We start from the raw sequence: 21300 nt of genomic DNA, 5'->3' as shown, positions 1-21300 counted from the left end.
ACACTATTATTAATACCTGAAAATAAATAAAACTCAATAATTAACCCAAGAAAAGGTTAAGCAACTTAACATATATATAATAGGGATGCTTAGCTTTAACAAGTGAGGTTATCATCAATATCAGAACACATGAGGACAAAGTCCATGGCAGACTATAAAAAAAAACTTAACAAATAAACAAAAAAAAAACTTAAATTATAGTGGTATTTACTTGCTTTAATTTTCACTTTGGTGTTCCTAGCTAAAATATTTTTGATTAATAAAACAACCCAACACAATAAAAATGGAGAAAAAGGCAAAAAACCCAAATTCCAAGGAATATTCTCGCATCAATATTCAAGATTGTACATTGATATTAGTTACTAATAATGTTCCCTCCCTATGAATTTAAATAGCGGCTGCTAATAATTTCTAGCCCTAATCACTAAAATAGTAAAATCTAAGTACTCTATATAGAGTAGTTTAATTTCTACCTAAATATTAAGAAAAAGATGCATGTCTACTACCATTTCAGTATTTTTTAGAGATTTTGAATTTTCTAAATTTTGAATTTTATTTTAGAAGATAAATGTGATCTTTTATCATTTATTTTATAGGTAGGATAAAAAAAATATGAGAGAAAAATCATTCAAAGATGAGAGATTATACTTTACCCTCTAAAATAAAAATTCAAAATTTAGAAGATCAAAATTCTTTTCGAGGCGGCTTTCACTAGGGGTGTGCATGGTCCGGCCCGACCCGAAAACTCGGCCTGATCCCGAACATTTTAGGGGCTAATGTGGTTTGATTTTATCGGGTCTAGGGCCGGGTACGGGTCTCAAAAATAGATCCGGCCATTATTTCGGGTCGGGCCCAGGCCATAGCTCGGGTCACCCGAAATCGGCCCGATGGCCCGGCCATCATACACAATTAATATTTTGTATTATTAGTGATGGATGATGGCTATTATTATGTGGAATTTAAGTATTGTAAACCTTAGTATTTTGTGTTATTAGTCATTATATATATGATTATAAGTTAATGTTTTATGTTTAAAATGCATAATATTGTGTTATTTGTATTGATTTAAATATTTGATGTTATTAGACAATATTAGTATTAATTATGGTTATATTTTAATTTTAGAGAAGAGTTGGTTCTTATTATATTTTTCTAAGTGAATTTTACCATGTCAAATAATAGTTGGAGTCTTGAAAATTTGGATATTTTTACATGCTAATTTACAAGAAGGTATTAAGGTAATATAATGTTAACGGCCCAGTTTTTATCCGGTATAATCGTGCCTCGAAAGTGTATAGGTTCCATCGGGTCTAGAGCTGGGTTCGAGTCTAACAAATAGGCCTGATATATATTTCGGATCGAATATGAGTCACATCAAACCCGGTTTCATCCGATCCATGCACACCCCTAGCATACCAATGGCCTATTTAATTGGAAAAGTACGAGTATAGAAAATTAATATTAATTCATTTTAATTAAAATTATTATACTTTTAATTTTTATTTTAAAATTTAAAATTTGTCGTTTTTAAATTTAGAATAAAAAGCCATTTTAAAAAATTAAATAATATTAAAATATCAAACTAATTAGATTTAGTCTATTTAATTCGAAATTTAAACAAATTTAACTTTTTAAATAAAATTTATTTATTTAAAGGAATAAATGAGTTGAACCAACGTTTTTAATTCATTTTTAAGGGCAGTACTACTTTTAACACTTTACCTTCAATTAGGAGTGTTTGCGGTGTGGTTTGGTTCAGTTTTAAGAAAAAAAGTCATCCGATCTGAACGCTTAATTTATGTGCGGTGCGGTTTGGATTGGATGAAATTATTTTGGAAATCCGATCCGATCCGATCCGATTACAAGCAGTTTGGATCGATTTGGATTTGCGGTTTTTTAAATAAAAAAATTAAATACATATAACAAGTCTCAACATCAAATTTTAAATAATCAACAATGACATAACAAGTCTTAACAATATCTTAAAAAGTCAACGATAACATAACAATAGAAATAAAATTACAGGTTAGTTAAAATAAATAAATAAATAATATTTTGAACATAAATATTTATTAAATAATAATAATACATGAATAATAAAATGTATAGCAAATTGAACATGTTATAAGCATAATTGTAAATATAATAATAAAATAATAATATTATAGCACATTGTGCGGTTTAGATTGGATTGGATCGGTTATAAAAAGTAGATCTGAAATCCGATCCAATCCAACAGTTTGCAAAAAATAGAATTCAATCAAATTCAAATTAGTGCGATTTTGTTCGATTTTCGGTTTAAATCGAATTAGACGAATAATTTAATTTGGATCGATTTAAATTTGAACACCTACCTTCAATTCCTTGGAGATATTAACGACCTCACAATGACTCTACATATCTGCTGTTTTTACTTTATAGATATATGTGGTAACTTAATTATTAATTAATAAATAAACTATATATGAATGATACTCCTTTTTAATATACTATAAATTACATTAAGTGGATGACGAGGGTGAAAATGGCTGAGTATGTTCATGGATAAATTTTGAGTTATTTGGTGCTGAAAATATTGTCAAAATGTTAATCATTGACCTAAATACTTATGCTTTAATAATACAAAAAAATAAATGTATGACAAGAATTTATCTATATATGATCTAATAAATTAATGTTGTTCTAGATATCTCAATATGAATTTTTTTTTATTATTTAACTAATATTTACTACATATTTTTTTTTTCTAATAAAGAAACTATGCCTTCAGCTACCAATGTTTCTATATAAATTAGCAGTATTCCTATGCTGAATGGTTCAAACTTTAAGGTTTGAAAGGATGCCATGAAAATTGTCATCGGTTATATGGAACTGGATATAGTTCTTCGAGAGGAGAAACCCACTTCCATTCCAGAAAATCTCAATGAAGTTAAAATAGAGAAGTGAGAGATATCCAATCGAATGAGCATTATGATTATGAAGCACTCAATTCCTGAGACGTTTTAGGACTCAATTTCTGAGAATAAAGATGCCGAACAGTTCTTGAAAGATAATAAAAAATTCTTTACTAAGAATGAAAAGACGGAGGCAAGTAGCCTTTTGAGCAAATTTGTCTCCATGAGGTATAAAGATAAAAGGAACATAAGAGAGTACATTATGGAAATGTCTCATCTTGCTTCAAAATTGAAAGCATTAAAGTTAGAGTTATCTGAAGACTTACTCGTGTATTTTATTTTGATCTCCCTTTCTGCACGCTTTAGGCAATTCAAAGTGAGTTATAACACTCTGAAGGACACTTAGTCCTTAAATGAGCTTATATCTCACTGTGTGCAAGAAGAAGAGAGGCTACAGTATGATAAGAATGAAAGTGCTCACACATGGCTTCATCTTTTCAGTATAAAAAAAAGTGTGATGCTACTGTATATGTGCCTTCTCAGCAGAAAAATGCTAAAAAATAGGATCAAGTTTCAACCTGTTTCTTCTGTAAGAAGGTGGGATACATGAAGAAGGATTGTACCAAATATGCCACTTGGCGTGTAAAAAATGGTATAATTCTTACTTTCATTTGTTTTTAGGCTAATTTAAGTTATGCAACTATTGATACTTGGTGGGTAGATTCTGCTGCTACCACTCATATAAGTGTTACTATGCAGGGTTGCCTGTAGAGCCGATCACCAAGTGATGCTGAAATATACATCTATGTGGCAGACGGCAATATAGTTGCAGTCGAAGTTATAGGAACCTTTAGATTATGGTCCACCAGTGAATTTTATTTGAATTTATTAGAGACATTTTATGTACCGTCATTTAGACGAAATTTGGTTTCTGTTTTTCGTTTGGACAAATCAAGTTATTTTTGTTCGTTCGAAGACAATAAAGTCAGTCTCTTTTATAATTCAAATAATATTTGCTCAGGTCATTAGGTGGATAATCTATATAGGCTTGACTTAAATTCATATAATAATGAAATACTGCAAACGGGTATAAAATAAAAACTAAATGAGAATTCGGCATCATTATGGCACAAACGCTTAGGCCACATTTCTAAACAGAGAATTCAGAGGCTTGTGTCAGATGAAATACTTGGACCCCTAAATTTGGCAAACTTTGAAGTCTGCATTGAGTGCATAAAAGGAAAAAGAACAAACGAAAGAAAATTAGGTACCGAGAGAGCTAAAGATATCTTAGAACTGATACATATCGATATACGTGGCACACTTCCTACTATCTCTTGGAATGGATAACGGTACTTTATTACGTTCATAGATGATTAATCTCGTTACGGGTATTTATATTTAATTCATGAAAAAAATTTGGAGATCATTGGGTTCTCTGATTCCGATTTTATGGCATATGGTTGCGAAAGATTGTCATTGAGCTTCGTATAGTAGATGACATTGAAAGGCCATTAAAGATATTTTGTGACAATAAGTCAGCAGTACTATACTCCAACAAGAATAAGAGCTTGACAAAATCGAAGCATACAGACATCAAGTTCTTAGTTGTCAAGGAGAAGTTTAAGAAAAACATATTTTCATAGGACATATAAGAACAGAGTATATGCTAGCAGACTCATTACCAAGGGATTGATCCCTAAAGTCTTTCATGAGCACACTGCTTAGATGGGTGTCAATATTTGTGATGTCTTGATTTAGTGGGAGTTTATTTTATGCTATATGTCCAATGACAGATATTGAATTATTTTTTTGCAGAATTAAGTTGATGGTTTATTTCATGTTATCTGAAATGTTTATTTTGCAATATTTGTATTATTGTGTTTGATCTCAATAAAGTTTTAAAGTTAGATCAGCTGGAAATAGAGATGCATGAGATCTCTTGGCATGCAATTTTCATATTACTCATCCAAATTTGATCTATGTCGTTAAGTATATTAGGATGGTGATTGTCGTGGTTTAGTCACGACATTTAATGTGATAAAAGCTACAGTGATTCCATATCTAATATATGAGACGTACCAGATTGTTAAAGTAATGAGAGAAATAACATTCAGATGCGCGCATAAAGTTTATACGATGTGATTATGTCAAGAAAGAATATATGTATAGCCCAAGTGTGAGATTTTGTTAGGAAATTATTTAATTTTTTAATTTATTTGTAGGCAATACATATATTAATTATAATCATAAATTATGTTATTTCAAATTAGATGACTTATATAATGATGATCTCATTTATTGTTATAAATACTAAATTGAATAAGTCATTATTACTCTTGATTTGGAATTAAATGAGAATAAAACCAGATATTATCTTTTGTTTTTTAGATAATTATCTTTTGGATTTTAGATATATTATCTTTTGGACTTTAGATACTATTTTATTTGGGTTTTAGGGTTTAATGGGTGTCATGCTCAAATATAAATAGTGCCTTCAAGGTTTCACTCCCCAATATACCAAAGCCGCCTTTGTTGTTCTTTTCCCATCAGAAGAGTCACAATTCAATCACCTAGGAATACATAAGGCTTTAATTTGATTGAGAAAAATCGAAAGAACCACAAAATCTAAACTTTTTCGATCATGATTCATGTTTATGAATTCAGGTACGCTTTTACATTTAGTATTTCCTTTCTTAATGATTTAACATAGATAATCTTTGGATCGAGAAAATTTCAACAAAGTTAAAAGAAATTGCTGTAAAAAAAAAAAAGATTGAATCACATGATGAATATTTTTAGGCAATATTTATTTACTTCTTTTAAAATCATAAATTAAATGTTAAGTCATCAATTATATATGCTGGTTAAATTTTATGCATTAGTTGATTTAGAGATAATGAATAGAATAAATTTTTTTTATGTTTATTTAAGACTTATTAGTTTATAACTATAAAACAGAGATAAATTAAATAATTATATATATTCCATATACAATAATATAATGGTTCATATATCCTAGCCACATGATCAGTTGCCAAGTAGAATTCACACAGAGTTTCACAATATATAGAACATTCAACATAATAATAATAATAATAACAATAATAATAATAATAATAATAATAATAATAATTTTTTATCTGAAAAAGAGTTTCACAATTCTTTATTAGAGTGTAATCGTGTACATATTTTGTATATAGTTAGTGAAAATAAATATATATTTTCCAATATTCTTTCATGTAATCTTATGCATATATATATGATGAATTGCGAGTGCCTTTATCAGAGTTTAATTTAAGGAAAAGTAAGGCGGATATTTATTGAACTGCACTATGCGATCGTTTGTTGGTTGTATTGGTCTCGCATTCCCACCTGGACCCTGTAACATATGTCCAAATTTTAACCATTATTATTCTATTTTTTTCAACAATTTTCTAATTCAATTTACAAGCATATATTGATTTATGTGTGCTATATATAAAGTCGTCAATTATTCGTATAAACTATATATTGATGCATGGTTGATTTAATAGTTAAATTTTGATGTTTATATAACATTTTTAATATTGATTATGAAATTATTCAAGAGTCGAAAACTTACATCATTAACGGCATTCTGAAGCGAAACAATTTGTTCTTCTTTAACGCTTCTAATCTGAACAATTACACCTCCATTAGTAAAACTTCTATTAATTATATATAAACTAACCATATAAAAATATCTTCAAGCAGTGACGAAACTTGAAACAAAATGTTGGGGGAGCCAAATAAAAAATAATTGTCAAAATATTTTTGATATGAACTCCATTTAAGATAAGTTCGTCTAACCTCATCTCTCTGGTTTAGGTGATATTGCCAAATTTAAAGTCGTTTTCAGAGTCTCGTTCCAAAAAATTAAGGTCAAACTCATTAGATGTAAACTTTTAAAGGTTGTATCTCACTTTCTTCGTAATTCATTAAAGTAGAAGAATTATCTACAGGTGTTGATATTGTAAAAGTTATATGTTTTCCTTCTTAAATATTAGTCTTCCTCTTAAAAAATGCATCAATTTTTTTTATTTTTTATTATTATTTTATATAAAAATTTGAATATATATCCTGTAGAATATGTAAAGAAGAAGTTAGAAGGATAAATATTAAAATTTATAATATCTATTGAATTTTTTTTATCAATTTATACAAATATAATAATATTAATACTTATTGAATATTCTATTATTTTTTATTATATAAAAAATTAGATTAAATAAATAGTAAAATATAAAATAATATTAAATTAAATAAATAAAAAATATCTAATTTTTTATATTTGAACTTAAAGATAGAAAGAATGTTGCTTATTAAATTTATTGAGTATTTTAAATCATAGTAAAGTATTTAAACCAATTGAATTATTTTTTATCTTTTGAAAAAATACTACTAATTTTTTTATAAAAAATTTGAGGAAGTCATGGCCACCCCTTATCTGAACTAAGCTCCGCCACTGTCTTCAAGTCAAAAAATAAGAATTTGACATATTTAACTAAATTACTAAATATAATACATAATCTTTATATAAAAGATATTTTTAAATGAGTAACTATCGAAATTCTATATATAAGATCTCATTAAACTTAATATATTTTAAAATATTCTTACTTATTAAAACTAAAATTCTAAAAATTAAATCAGTGATCGAACTAGTAAAACTAAAAGTTCAAAAATTTTAAAAATTCAATCGAAGTTGAACCGAGATAATAATATAATATATTTATATAAGAAATATATAATTTTTTTAAAAATATATTTTATTTTAAATCAATTAACCACCAAGGTTGATTTGACCAATTAATCAATTATTTATAATCAAATTTTATCTTAATAAATAGCACTGATTCAATAATTAGTTTTTGGTTAATCAGACATTTTTTTTTAATTTTCGATTCAATTCTCAAAATTATACTTAAAACTATATATCCTATATAAAACAATTTATAATAATAATAAGTTAGTTAAAAGGTGAAAACTCAGGTACAGTAGTCAACTTCACGTGAAGTTGATACTAAGAATTATTATATAAAAATTTAGTCAAATTATTTAACCACTTTTAACTATCAACTTTATATAAAATTGATTCTCCTAAATTTTTGAAAATTTGAATGACCTGTTTAAGGAGGGTCCAAGTAACACCCTCGGTACAAGGAGGAGTAGTCAAGGAACCCATGTATCTGTAATACAATTTTGTGTCATTGCCAATGCCAACCACCCTTGGATCAAATACACCCACTGATACAATCTTTCCAGCACTTGATCCATTCAGTGCCTCCAAAGGTTCCTTTAGCTACAAAATTATTAATTACAATTTACAATTTATAATTTAGAATTACGAGAGATAAATAACTTTATTGAGTGAAAAAATTATTGTACCGATAACAATACTGGGTCTGATCCTGTTCCAATCTTGTAAAGTATTCCAATTACTGCTATTTGATTAGTTATTGGAGTTTGATGCACCAGATGTAGCTCTAGATCGAATCTGCAACAATATATATTTAATTTTACTCATAAGTAATTATTGGAAATAATTAAGGTGGTAAAAGGTTTAATTGAGATTCAACTGGTTATAATAAAATAATATATTTATTTAAAAAAATAATTATATAGGGGTATATATTTATACGAGTCTATATATAGTTGTTGTGTGGACGAGTCTTCAAATATATTATTTTTCATGACTTAATCTTTTTATAGTTTTAGTGTGAAATTAAAGATCAACACAAAAGAAGAAGAAAAATCAATAATGTGACGATGGAGTAACTTATGTACGAAGAATAGTGAAAAATTTAGGTGAAGTCAACTTCAGGTGAAGTTGATACCTAAAAATTATTGGATGAAAATTTAGTTGAATCAGTCAAATCATTTAACGGCTCTCAGATATCAATTTCATGTGAAATCAACTTCACTTGAGTTTTCACCATCAAGATTACGTATTTGGTATTTTCAATGCAAAACAAAAAGTTAGAAGTGGTATATGCATGCATGCATGCATGTATGTCTAGTATATATGTATGTATATTACGTACCTTTGTCTATTAATGGTGTGTTCAGATGGAATATGCCAATGTAAATTGACAAGTGTATAAGAGGTTCCATTAATTTGTAGAGAGCTTGTTGGTTCATGAATGTCCAACTAGTCAAACAAATAAGTTGAAAAAGAAAAAAAATTAATAAGGGAGTCAAATTTTATTTGCTTAATGATTATTATATGGTGACACTGTATGATCAAGTTTTTTTTACTAGTTAAAAAAAAAAATAAAAATTTAGGTGTAGTCGACTTCACGTGAAATTGATGGCTGAAAACCGTTAGATGAAAATTTAGTCAAATTAATTAAATCATCTAATTAACCGTTTTCAACCATCAACTTCACGTGAAGTCAACTGTACCTGAGTTTTCACCTAAAAAAATACCTCAAAATGATATTTACCTGTATTTCATGACCCTTATTCTTAAGGGTAGCATTATTGGAGGGATTGTAGTTCAAGTTAAGGGGTCCTAGTTTAGCTACTTGAACTTTTCTGTCATTTAAATCAATTGGTGATTGCATTTTTCCAGTTTTACATGTCCTCCATTCTGGCTTTATGTCTCCCCAATGAGATGGTCCTCTATCACTATTTTCATCGTAATTAAACTCGCTCTCATCCTCTGTAATTAATTAGTTAAATAGATAAAAACAAATTAGCACTATTCAAACACATCAAATATATATCATATTCTAATAGTGAAAACTCAGGTGTAGTCGATTTTACATGAAGTTAATAGTTAAGAGTTGTTAGATAATTTAATTTATTTGACTAAATTTTTATCTAACAGCTCTCAACTATAAACTTCACGTAAAGTCGAGTACATATGAATTTCCACCAAAAATACTAAGTCATGAAAAATAAGCGTACATTTGGTTTATATATTTTTTTTAAGATTTTATAAAAAAAGTAAAATAATAAAAATAATAATTTTTTCATTTTTATTTTATTTTTTTATAAAAATTTAAAAACAGAAAATATTAAAAAAAGTACACAAAATAAAACTGTAAAGGCCGGCAAACACATCCTTATTAGGAGAAGACATTAAAAATCATTAAAAAAAACAAATTGAACATATATATGTAAATATAAATCTTGAACTCACAATTAATCAATTAATATATGCATGAATGGTAATTAATATAATAATTAAGTACTTACCAACTTCTTGGGACCTTGCTGGGGAAGACAGCAAAACAAGTGCTGCAAATAAGGTGCAAATGAAAACCTTCGCTGAAAACTTTTCCATTTGAACAACAAATTTTTTTTTTCTCTCCTTTGATGTGTTGTTATGTGGCAATGATCAAGATGTAGCTATCTCATATTTATAGGGTGCTACATACAAGTTATGAAAATTAAGAAAGTTGGATTAATTAATTAATAATAAGGTGGCCCTCATTTTTCAAACATGAGATACGCGTTTGCTTTGACTAAATTGAAGAAACTTTTGTTAACACAATTTCCAATTTTCTAGAATTATATACGAACCAATACAAGACTTGTTACATTTCGTTAATAAGTTAGGTTTACTTAGGATAACTATTAAATATATATACATATGAATCCCGTTTACAATGTGACAAAGAACTAACGAAAAACAAAAACATAATAATTGAAATTGAATAAAAAGAATAAATAAAAATTTTAAAATAATAAATTGAAATTAAATAATTTTTTTATCTTTTATTTAATTTTTTGATATAATAAAAAAGAGATTCACTCAATTTTACTTGTTTACATTAAAAATAAATTAAAATTGAATAAAAAAATTATTCTACCTTCTACTTGATTTTCTTATGCCACAAGAAAAAAATTTACTCAACAATTTTATTTATCCACACGTTAAAAAGATTGACTCAACAATTTTCTTAAAAATATAAACTAATAAATAAAAATAATATTTAATTTGTATTACTCACGTTACAAACATCTAAAATACCTATCGCAGTGAATTATATAGAGATGAGGGGCCACATTTCTATCAAGAACAAAATTGAAAATCGACACTCCGTTCCACAATATTGAAAGTTGAAACTTAGAAATATAAACTAATAAATAAAAAACGATATTTGTATTACTCACGTTACAAACATCTAAAATACCTATCACAATGAATTATAGAGATGAGGGACCACATTTCTAACAAGAACAAAATTGACACTTCGTTACACACTATTGAAAATTAAATTAAAGCTCTTTTTTTATTTATAAAGCTCAAATATATTATAAACTAATTTATTAACGCAACAAACAAAAAATTGATCAAGGTATTTCCAAATTAGGTTTGGCTGGGGTTGTACACGGATCGGATATAACCTAAAATTCTATTCGATCCGCACTATACTTATCGGATCGAATCGGATACGATATCCGCATTTTTTTAGGCCGGATCTGATCCGATCCGATTTGCATACTTGCGGATCGGATCGGATATCGGGTATATATCCGCATAATTTAAAAAAAAAAACTATTTTTAAAAAAAAATATCCAGAAAATTCATTTTTTATCTGTTTAAACCTATTTACTTCTAAAATATTATCAATAATAATTCTCTTGAATAACAAAAACAAAATAATAACACAAGATTTAAGTTTAATTATTCTAAATTGAAGTACAATATAAAAAATTAAAAACAAAATATCATAAAATTCATAAAATAACACAATAAAACTCATATCACATTAGGGTTTACTTTCTTAAACTATGCTATTTATATGTGATGTGCGAATATGCGGATTTGCGGATCGGATTTGCGGATATCACTGCCGAATCTGCAATCTGATCTGACCACATTGCGGATCCGATCCGATGGCTCTGTGGATCGGATAATATCCGCAAAATTCGGATCGGATGCGGATAATTACCGCGGATATGCGGATATTATCCGATCCATGTGCAGCCCTAGTTTTGGCTACCTAACTACATTATTATAAATACCTTACTTAATCACTCGAATCCGCGATGTCTAGATGAATATGGAGAGACTATGCTATTTAAGTTATATCTTGTTAGTTCACTTAATCTATTTTCACACTATAAAAATTTAAGAGTTTAAATTTTATCAATTAATAGTGTAAAGATTTTTATACATTAAAGTGTTAGATATGGTGCCAAAGGAGGTTTTAAAGAAAGTTTTAGAAAAGAAAAGAGTAAGAATCGCATATATTTGTGCAATTAAAGACATGCATGATGAAGGCACAATTAGTGTAAAGACTTGAGGTGGTATGACAGAGGATTTTTCTATTGTTATAGGATTATACCAGGGATCATCCTTAATAAGTCCATACCTTTTCTCACATTAGTCTTTGAAATACTCACAGAACACATCCAAGAGCCTCTGTCATAGTACATGTTTTTTGCCGATGATATCGTTCTTATGGGAGAGTCAAGGAAAGACATAATAAATAAGAAGTTGGACTTATGGAGAGAAGTTCTAGAAGTGTATGGTTTGCGCATAAGCCGTAGCAAGACAGAATATATGGAATGTAAGTTCGATCTGAGAATGAAAAACCCTAATATAAAGGTGAAGATTGGAGAAAACACCCTACGAAAAGTTAAAAGTTTTAAGTATCTTGGGTGCATCATACAGGATAATAAAGAGATTGAATAAGATGTAAATCATAGGATCCAAGCATGTTAGTCAAAATGGTGGAGTACATCTAGTTTTATATGTGACAAAAAAAGTGCATTTAAAACTTAAAAGTAAATTCTATCGCACTGCTATAAGATTGGCTATGCTTTATGGTATGGAGTGTTGGGCGGTTAAAGGGGAGTACGAACATAATAAGCTAAATGTGGCAGAGATGAAGATGTTGAGATGGATGAGCGGTCATACGATAGGATAAAATAAGGAACGAATATATAAGGGAGAGAGTTGGAGTAGCACCCATTGTGAAAAAGATGGTAGGCGATTTGGACATGTGAGAAAAAGACCGACAAAACACCCAGTTATGAGGGTGGATGAGATGAAAGATGGACAATGAGTGAAAGGCAGAGGAAAACCTAAAAAAACCATTCATGAAGTGATCAAATGAGATCTACATGTAAACGGTCTCTTTGTAGATATAATACATGATAAAGTTCAATGGAGCCGTTTGATTCATGTAACCGACTCCAACTAGTGAGACAAAACTTTGTTGTTGTATTCAATTAAATACATACGTTTACATGATATTTTAAGTAATATATTTAAAAATATTTAATTTTACTAATGTAAGAATATAAAATTTATATCTATATAAAATTTTACTACACTATTAATACCTGAAAATAAATAAAACTCATTAATTAACCCAAGAAAAGGCGGTTAACCAACTTAACATATATATAATAGGGATGCTTAGCTTTAACAAGTGAGGTTATCATCAATATCAGAGCATATGAGGACAAAGTCCATGGCAGACTATAAAAAAAGTAACAAATAAACACAAAAATACTTAAATTATAGTGGTATTTACTTGCTTTAATTTCACTTTGGTGTTCCTAGCTAAAATATTCTTTATTAATAAAACAACCCAACACAATAAAAATGGAGAAAAAGGCAAAAAAAACCCAAATTGCAAGGAATATTCTCGCATTAATATTCAAGACTGGACATTATTTGCCTTGTACTAGTTACTAATCCTAATCACTAAAATAGTAAGTACTCTATATAGAGTAGTCTCTACCTAAATATTAAGAGAAAGATGCATGTATACCATTTCAGTATTTTCTAGGCGGCTTTCACATATATATCAATGGGCAATGGCCTATTTAATTGGAAAAGTATGAGTATAGAAATTTAATTTTTAATTAATTAATATTAATTAATTTTAATTAAAATTATTAACTTTTAATTTTTATTTTAAAATTTAAAATTTGTAGTTTTAAATTTAGAATAAAAAGTCATTTCAAAAAATTAAGTAATATTGAAAGAAAGATATTAGTAGTTTAATTGAATTTATTTCAAAAGACTCAATTGGATTAATTAGACTTAGTCTATTTAACTCGAAATTTAAATAGATTTAATTTTATAAATAAAATTTATCTATTTAAATAAATAAATGAGTTGAACCGATGTTTTTAATTCAATTTTAGGTAGAAACTCAGATGCAGTCAACTTCATATGAAGTTGATAGTTGAAAACTGTTAAATAAAAATTTAGTAAAATCATCTAACCGCTCTCGATTATCAATTTCAGGTGAAGTCGATTACATCAGAATTTTTACCTCATTTTTAACAGCCCTACTTTTAACACTCTACTTTCAATTCCTCAGAAAATAATTTAAAAATAAAAGAAAAAATAGTGTTATACACACATATTATATTATGGTATGTTATACAAAATTATGGGCCTGCAAATTTATAATCCTGCAAAGCGCAACCTGCATTTTATTAGGAAAAAAAAACAAAAAATCAAAACGCAACTTACATTTTAACATAAGAAAAAAAATCTCCAACAAAGAGTTGGCTAAGCATACTAGTATTATTAATATTATTATATTATTATTATTATTGTTATTAGCCCTACAACAAATTATTATTATTATTGTTGTTGTTATTGTTGTTGTTGTTGTCGTCTATATATAGTTCTATCAAATTTTTAATTAGGTCTTATATTTTTTTTAATTATATCTCTATATTGCTTTAATTTTATAATTAAATCCTTCCTAATATAAAAAATATTAGAGTTAACTATATTTTTTTACAAATTGAAGGTATTTATAATTAAAAACTTAATTAAATCTTTAATCACATATATTTTGGCAAAAATATTATGTTAATTTTAATATTTTTAATATAAAAATGATATAATTACAAAATTAAAAATAATATAAAAATATCTAATTAAAAAATATATAAAAATTTAATTAAAAATATAATAAAATTATAAAAATTAACAAAATAATTAAATCTTATTATTATTAATTATAATTACTATTATTATTATTATTATTATTATTATTATTATTATTACACGGAATTGTATATTTATTATTGTTATGATTATTCACCGTTTTAGTTATATTATTGTTACTGTTAGTTAATATTAGGAATAATAGTACTATTAATATTATTATATTATTATTAGATTATTAGTATTAGCACTTCTGTTATTGTTATTATTATTAGTAGAACGTAACTCGTGTTTTGATTATTATGAAAAATAGCAAAATGTAAAACGCAACTTACATTTTTACAGGTTTTATTTCAAAAAAATATTTATTTTTTGAAATAAAACGTAATCTGTATTTTATGTTGTTCAAAAAAAAAAGATAAAAACATAAAATATAACTTGCGACTTGTACTAATATCGTAATAGTGTAAATATTTTATAAACATCTATTTCATCGTGTAATATTTTTTTCATATATAAAATAATGAGCCTCAATTCCTTGGAGATATTAACAACATCACTTCGCAGCAATATTCCCACGACACGACCTCACAATGACCCTCAGATCAGTTACATATCTGCTGTTTTTACTTTATAGATATATGTGGTAACTTAATTATTAATTATAAATAAATTATATATGAATGATAGTCCTTTTTAAGAATTTTTTATTTTAATATAGAAGAGTGGAGAGAGCTTTATATTAATGTTACAAAAAATAGAGATTTACAGTGTTATAGAAGTATTGTTTTGCGCAAGCACAATACGCAGAACACGTATTATACTAATAATACACAGACTGTGTATTTACAATACACAAACTATGTATTGTAATTTAATATTAAAATAATACAATACGTAGTCTGTGTATTATCTTTATAAATTAAAAAAAAATCTGGCAATTTGTACTTTACATTCAGTGGATGACGAGGGTGAAAATGGTTGACTATGTTCATGGATGAATTTTGGGTTATTTGGTGCTGAAAATATTGTCAAAATGTTAATCATTGACCTAAATACTTATGCTCTAATAATACAAAAAATAAATGTATGACAAGAATTTATCTATATATGATCCAATAAATAAATAAAAAAAGCATGTAACGATTTATTCTTTATTTCGTTTATACATAACCTATTCCTTTAAAGTTATAATATTTTTTTAATTCATAAGTTAATTCAATTTATGTTTCCAATCACGAATTCCAATAGTACGTATTACATTTTTTTTAATCAAACCTTTCTGCTTTTCCAATTTCATGAGGGTATTTATTAATAATTTTTTCAAATTATGTATAAAATCTTTTAATATTACAATAAATCCGATAGATAGCGACGAATATTCTGTGGCAGTTAAAAGAAACCGCTGCAAAAAAAAATCGTATCATATGATGAGTATTTTTAGGCAATATTTTTTTACTTGTTTTAAAATCATAAATTAAATGTTAAGTCATCAATTATATATGCTGGTTAAATTTTATGCATTAGTTGATTTAGAGATAATGAATAGAATAACTTTTTTTTATGTTTATTTGAGACTCATTAGTTTATAACTATAAAACAGAGATAAATTAAATAATTATCTATATTCCATATACAATAATATAATAATTCTCAAGAAAGTATATGTATACAATTTAATCGGATGACCACATTTGAAATAAGAAGGAGAAGAAAACAATAATTCAAAATTGCCTGGACATCTATGAAATAAGAAACGTGTCTAATTACCAAATACATACCAATACTTAATTATTGACTCTTAATAATTTATCATTTTATATTATTTATTTTTAAAGAAAAATTTATGAGTAAGCTTTATCAAAAATTAAATTTAATAAACTCACTTATTTGCCCTGTTTTAAGTGGATATCCCCTATTATTAGTGCCCACCATAGAAATTTTTGGACAAATCATCTCATCATTTTATATATTTTATCATTAATTATTTTAATGGGCATTCATCGCACTTAATCTTGCCTCATTGGTGGCAATACCCCACTATAATAATACTATTATTTGAAGTTGACTTCTTCCCATTATTCACTATCTCATATCATAACCATAACAAGAAACCATTTCCATGCTCCTATATATATATAATGCTTCTTGTGCCTTCTTTCTTCTTCATATAATTCAAATCAAATAGACAAATACAAGTTAGCACATATATAGCATATATATCCTAATCACACCAGGTTCGTTTTATATTATTACATGATATATGGAAGTTTTAATTAATAATTAGTACATATTTATTCTATGCATATATATATCTTGTTCATAACAATTTAGAGATATGTTTTGTCATTTGCTTAATTTTTCCTTAAAAATAGTACTTGTTTGATATCTTTTCAGTGTTTGTTTTTGCAATGTATGTAGTATCCAAATATACTACCTAAAAATAGATGGAGGAAGTCTATATTTAATAGTATAATTTTTAACATGTAATTATTATTGATTTAGTTGTAAGATACTACAAGAAAATCGGCAGATAGCGACGGACATTTAGCAGCGATTTTTAGAATCTGGCTGTGATTAATACGACAGATTTGGAAGAGGCTACTAAAACCGCTGCTATCTTTTCTGTAACGGTTAAAAATCGTTGCTATCTGTCGGTTTTCTTGTAGTGAGAGTTTAATTTTAAACTACTAATAATATAAAGTATTTTATACGATTATTTTTCAATTAATTAAATTCATGTGTTTAGATTATTTTTTAAGTAATATATTTAAAAATTAATTATTTTTATTAATGTGACTATATAATTAATTTGTTTATATTAAATTTTCAGACTGAAAATACATTAAAATTAATTTATAGTTATAATTATGGGACTTATATGGTCATTGGTAGTCTCTCTACTTAGATTATATTATATCTAATAAGCTTTGATATTTTTGTAACTAGAATGAGACCTGCGGTGATTATTGCAACACTATTATTATTGTTGATGGTGGAAATTAGCTCTTGTATGGCTACATATAATAATAGAAGAGCATTGGTGATGACAAATTTGCATGAAGATCATCAATTATTACCACAAAATGATGGAGTATTAAGTGATGATAATGATCACCATCAAATCCCAAGAAAGGAATATGATAATAAACCTGGCTCAGGCCAACATACAATCACTGATGAAAATGATAATGGTCACCATATGATTCCTCGCAAGGATTATCCCCCACATACTATAGCAAATGCAGGAGGAGGAAATTAATTAACTTAATTAATGTTTTATTATTTATAATATATATAAACATAGTTTGAGGGACTCCAAGTATGCACTTATTGTCCATATATATTATTATAATATGCAAAGTTTTGTGTTATATGTGTAGTCTTTTATCAGTTTATGTAACATAATTTAATGAGTATATATTTGAATAGGTTTTTAAAAATTTTTTTGTCAGATATTTTTATTTTTAAATTTTTTTATTATATTTAAGGTCTTTAAATTTTATAAAAATAAAATATATAACTCCTTACTTTAGTTAGATCTATTATTTTTATTTAGTCGTTTAGACAAATAAATTTTTAAAAGTGTGATGGAATGATATTTATATATCTTATTTTTATAAAAATTAAAAATTTTAACGTAATAAATTTTTTTAAAAATAAAAACGTCCGAACGAAATTTTTTAGAAACCTATTTAAATATATACTCTAATTTAATTTTTAAGCACTACAGAATAGTAATATATATGTGTTATGTAATTGTACAAAGGAGAGTTTTATGATGCTTAAAGAATTGATGTCTAGCTTGCTTAAAAATGAAAAAAAAAGTGTGAACTCCACTTTTTATATTTGTATTATGTAATGTAAAAATTAGACATGATAGACAATATCTTGTACAAATTATTATGTGTTAATGAATAAAATCTCGGATATATATGTTTTGCTTCAAGATTTATTAATATTAATAGTGTCTTTGAGTTAATTAACTAGCTAGCTAGTATGTAGTGTATGTATGTGTAAATTAAACATTCTGAATTTGATTTCAACTTCATCATTATTCTATTTATTGACTAATAAGAATTCTAATGGGGCATACCACTAAATCTTGCCGTTAATTGGTAGACAGAATCTCCAAATGTATTAATATTATTATTTTAATTTTATTGCTTCATCATCATATAATAACACTACTAATAATACTATTTATAGTAGGTAGGTGGCACTTCAGATATGCATAATCACATTCAGCTTTCTTGAACCTTCGTTTTTACTTTTTAGCATCAATCACACATCTGATCCTACAAGTTGGAGTCATTTTCGATTTCAGATATCTTCTTTGTCATGCATTACGTCATATAAATATACATATACATAATCAGGGGCGAAGTTAGGTTAAAGTTGAGGTTAAAGTTGAGGGAGGGGTCAAAAATTAATCCTATAATAAAAAAAATAAAATTTTTAAGGAGAACTAAAATAAATTTATACATAATTTATAAAAAAAATTTGAAGTTTAGAAGGGACATCGCAATTTTGTTATATGTGGCTCTGCTTCTGTATATAATATATTTGTTGCTAAAACCTAAAAAGACACTGTTACATTTTTTCATATATAAAAAATCGAAATATTAATAAATTTATTTACTTGAATAAACATAAAAAAATTTAAATTTTATTTTGTGTAATAAAATATTTAAACATTAGTTTTAATTATAGATAAATTTGTTAGTATTATAAAGCTTTTATAAATTATTACGAAATGTATCTGAAACAGATTGAGCAAAAATAAATTTTTTAAAAAAAGTTAGAGACCATAAAAAAGGATGAAAATGACTAAAGTGCAGATTTCACATTAATTTTAAAATGCCTAATGTTTAAATTGGCAAGAATTTAAATAAGATAAATGTAAAATAGATTAAAAAATACCTAAAATATTAAAATATTTTATAAAAAAAGATAATAAGTTGGTCATTATAAAAATGATTTTATGTAATATAATAGATAATTATTTCTCTTACTATATGAAAAATTACATCACATTGAAATAGGCTAATCTGTATACTAAAATATGCCCTTGTCATGATTTGGGCTTGTCACTTGATCGAGGCCCAAAATGATTGGGAGACCTTTATTTTAAATCTCATGATTAAATTATTTGGGTTAGAATATGAACACAAATAAATTTTAATTTGCTCATATTATAACTTTTAATTAATAAAAATATTAATTTACTCGATTGAAAATTTGAAGATATCAAAAGAAAAAAATCCAGTGAATATATGGGTAATATAATAGTTTTGTATTGTATAATAAATTAGAAGTGATATTATGTATACAAATTTTTATAAGACGGAAACAAGTTGTAGTTTGTAACATGTGACATCAAAACCCAGCAGCAATTGGTGTTCCACCTAGAATCCGCATTTTTTTTGGTGACATAAAAAAAATGTTTCATCATAATTTCGTCCTAGTTAACATGGAAAATTTCTTCTCTTTTTCTATGTTTTCTGTTTGGAAAAGTCTAAGGGCTAGTAATTCTATTGAATTTTGGCTAGCATATAACCAGCAGAAAAATGTGAGCCATTAGATAAAATTTCACACCAATCTCACACCATCAAATTATCATTGATGGCTAACAATTACAAAAGTTGCTGACCCTAACATTGCTCTTTCTTTTTTGTCTAGGGATCATGTTAACATACATAAATAAAAATGTTTACAGAAGAACACGACAACATCCAAAAATTAAGCATTACTAGCTGACTTTCATCCTAATTAGTAGTTAACCTTACCACATTCGAATTGCTTATTTGCCTTAAATGTGTTTTGTATTTCTTAATCTAATAGACTAAGATTAATTTGCCACAAATTTAAAGGTGATGCATATAATTTAGTGTTTAATTTTTATCTAATTTATTTTTTATAATAATTTTAAATATTTAATAATTATTTATTTTTATATTTTTTAAATTAAATAATAATTGTTAATTTTTTTATAAGTTAAACAAATACTTTTAAATACTATAGTAATTACAAAATTTGAATTTTATTTAAAAGTATACTGATAGCCAATAAATTACTGAATAAAAAAGTAAAATTCAAAACTTCAAGACTTGCTTAAATAAATAAATAAATTAACCACTCAACCAACTTAGTCAATTTTCAATTCTTAAAATATTCGAACAAACTTAAAAGTTTATAATTAAAAATCATAAAATTACTTATTTAAAAAATTTAAATTAATAAAAAATAAAAATTTAAATAAAAGTAAAATTCAAAACTTCAAGACTTGCTTAAATAAATAAATAAATTAACCACTCAACCAACTCAGTCAATTTTCAATTCTTAAATTCTTAAAATATTTGAACAAACTTAAAAGTTTATAATTAAAAATCATAAAATTACTTATTTAAAAAATTTAAATTAATAAAAAATAAAAATTTAAATAAATTTTTAAAATTCTTTGTTTAACTCTAAAAAAGTCCAATTATAAATTTTATACTATAATTA

At 26.1% G+C, this 21300-nt stretch overlaps 1 protein-coding gene across 1 annotated transcript; it reads right to left on the bottom strand.

Moving 5' to 3' along the window:
* Window positions 1-6007: 6007 nt before the first annotated feature.
* LOC130967347 (alpha carbonic anhydrase 7-like) lies at window positions 6008-10322 on the bottom strand. The gene is made up of 7 exons (XM_057892159.1): window positions 10119-10322; window positions 9362-9579; window positions 8960-9066; window positions 8304-8412; window positions 8041-8217; window positions 6499-6552; window positions 6008-6276 (listed from the first exon to the last, which is right to left on the bottom strand). Exons 1-7 carry the CDS (start codon window positions 10204-10206, stop codon window positions 6187-6189), a joined length of 843 nt encoding a protein of 280 aa, XP_057748142.1. The 5' UTR covers window positions 10207-10322; the 3' UTR covers window positions 6008-6186.
* Window positions 10323-21300: the final 10978 nt, after the last annotated feature.

The sequence above is a fragment of the Arachis stenosperma genome, chromosome 3, assembly GCF_014773155.1.
Source record: "Arachis stenosperma cultivar V10309 chromosome 3, arast.V10309.gnm1.PFL2, whole genome shotgun sequence".
In the NCBI taxonomy this organism is placed as follows: Eukaryota; Viridiplantae; Streptophyta; class Magnoliopsida; order Fabales; family Fabaceae; genus Arachis; species Arachis stenosperma.
Note: the sequence above shows the minus strand (reverse complement) of the source record. Positions and strands in the feature narration are given on the sequence as shown.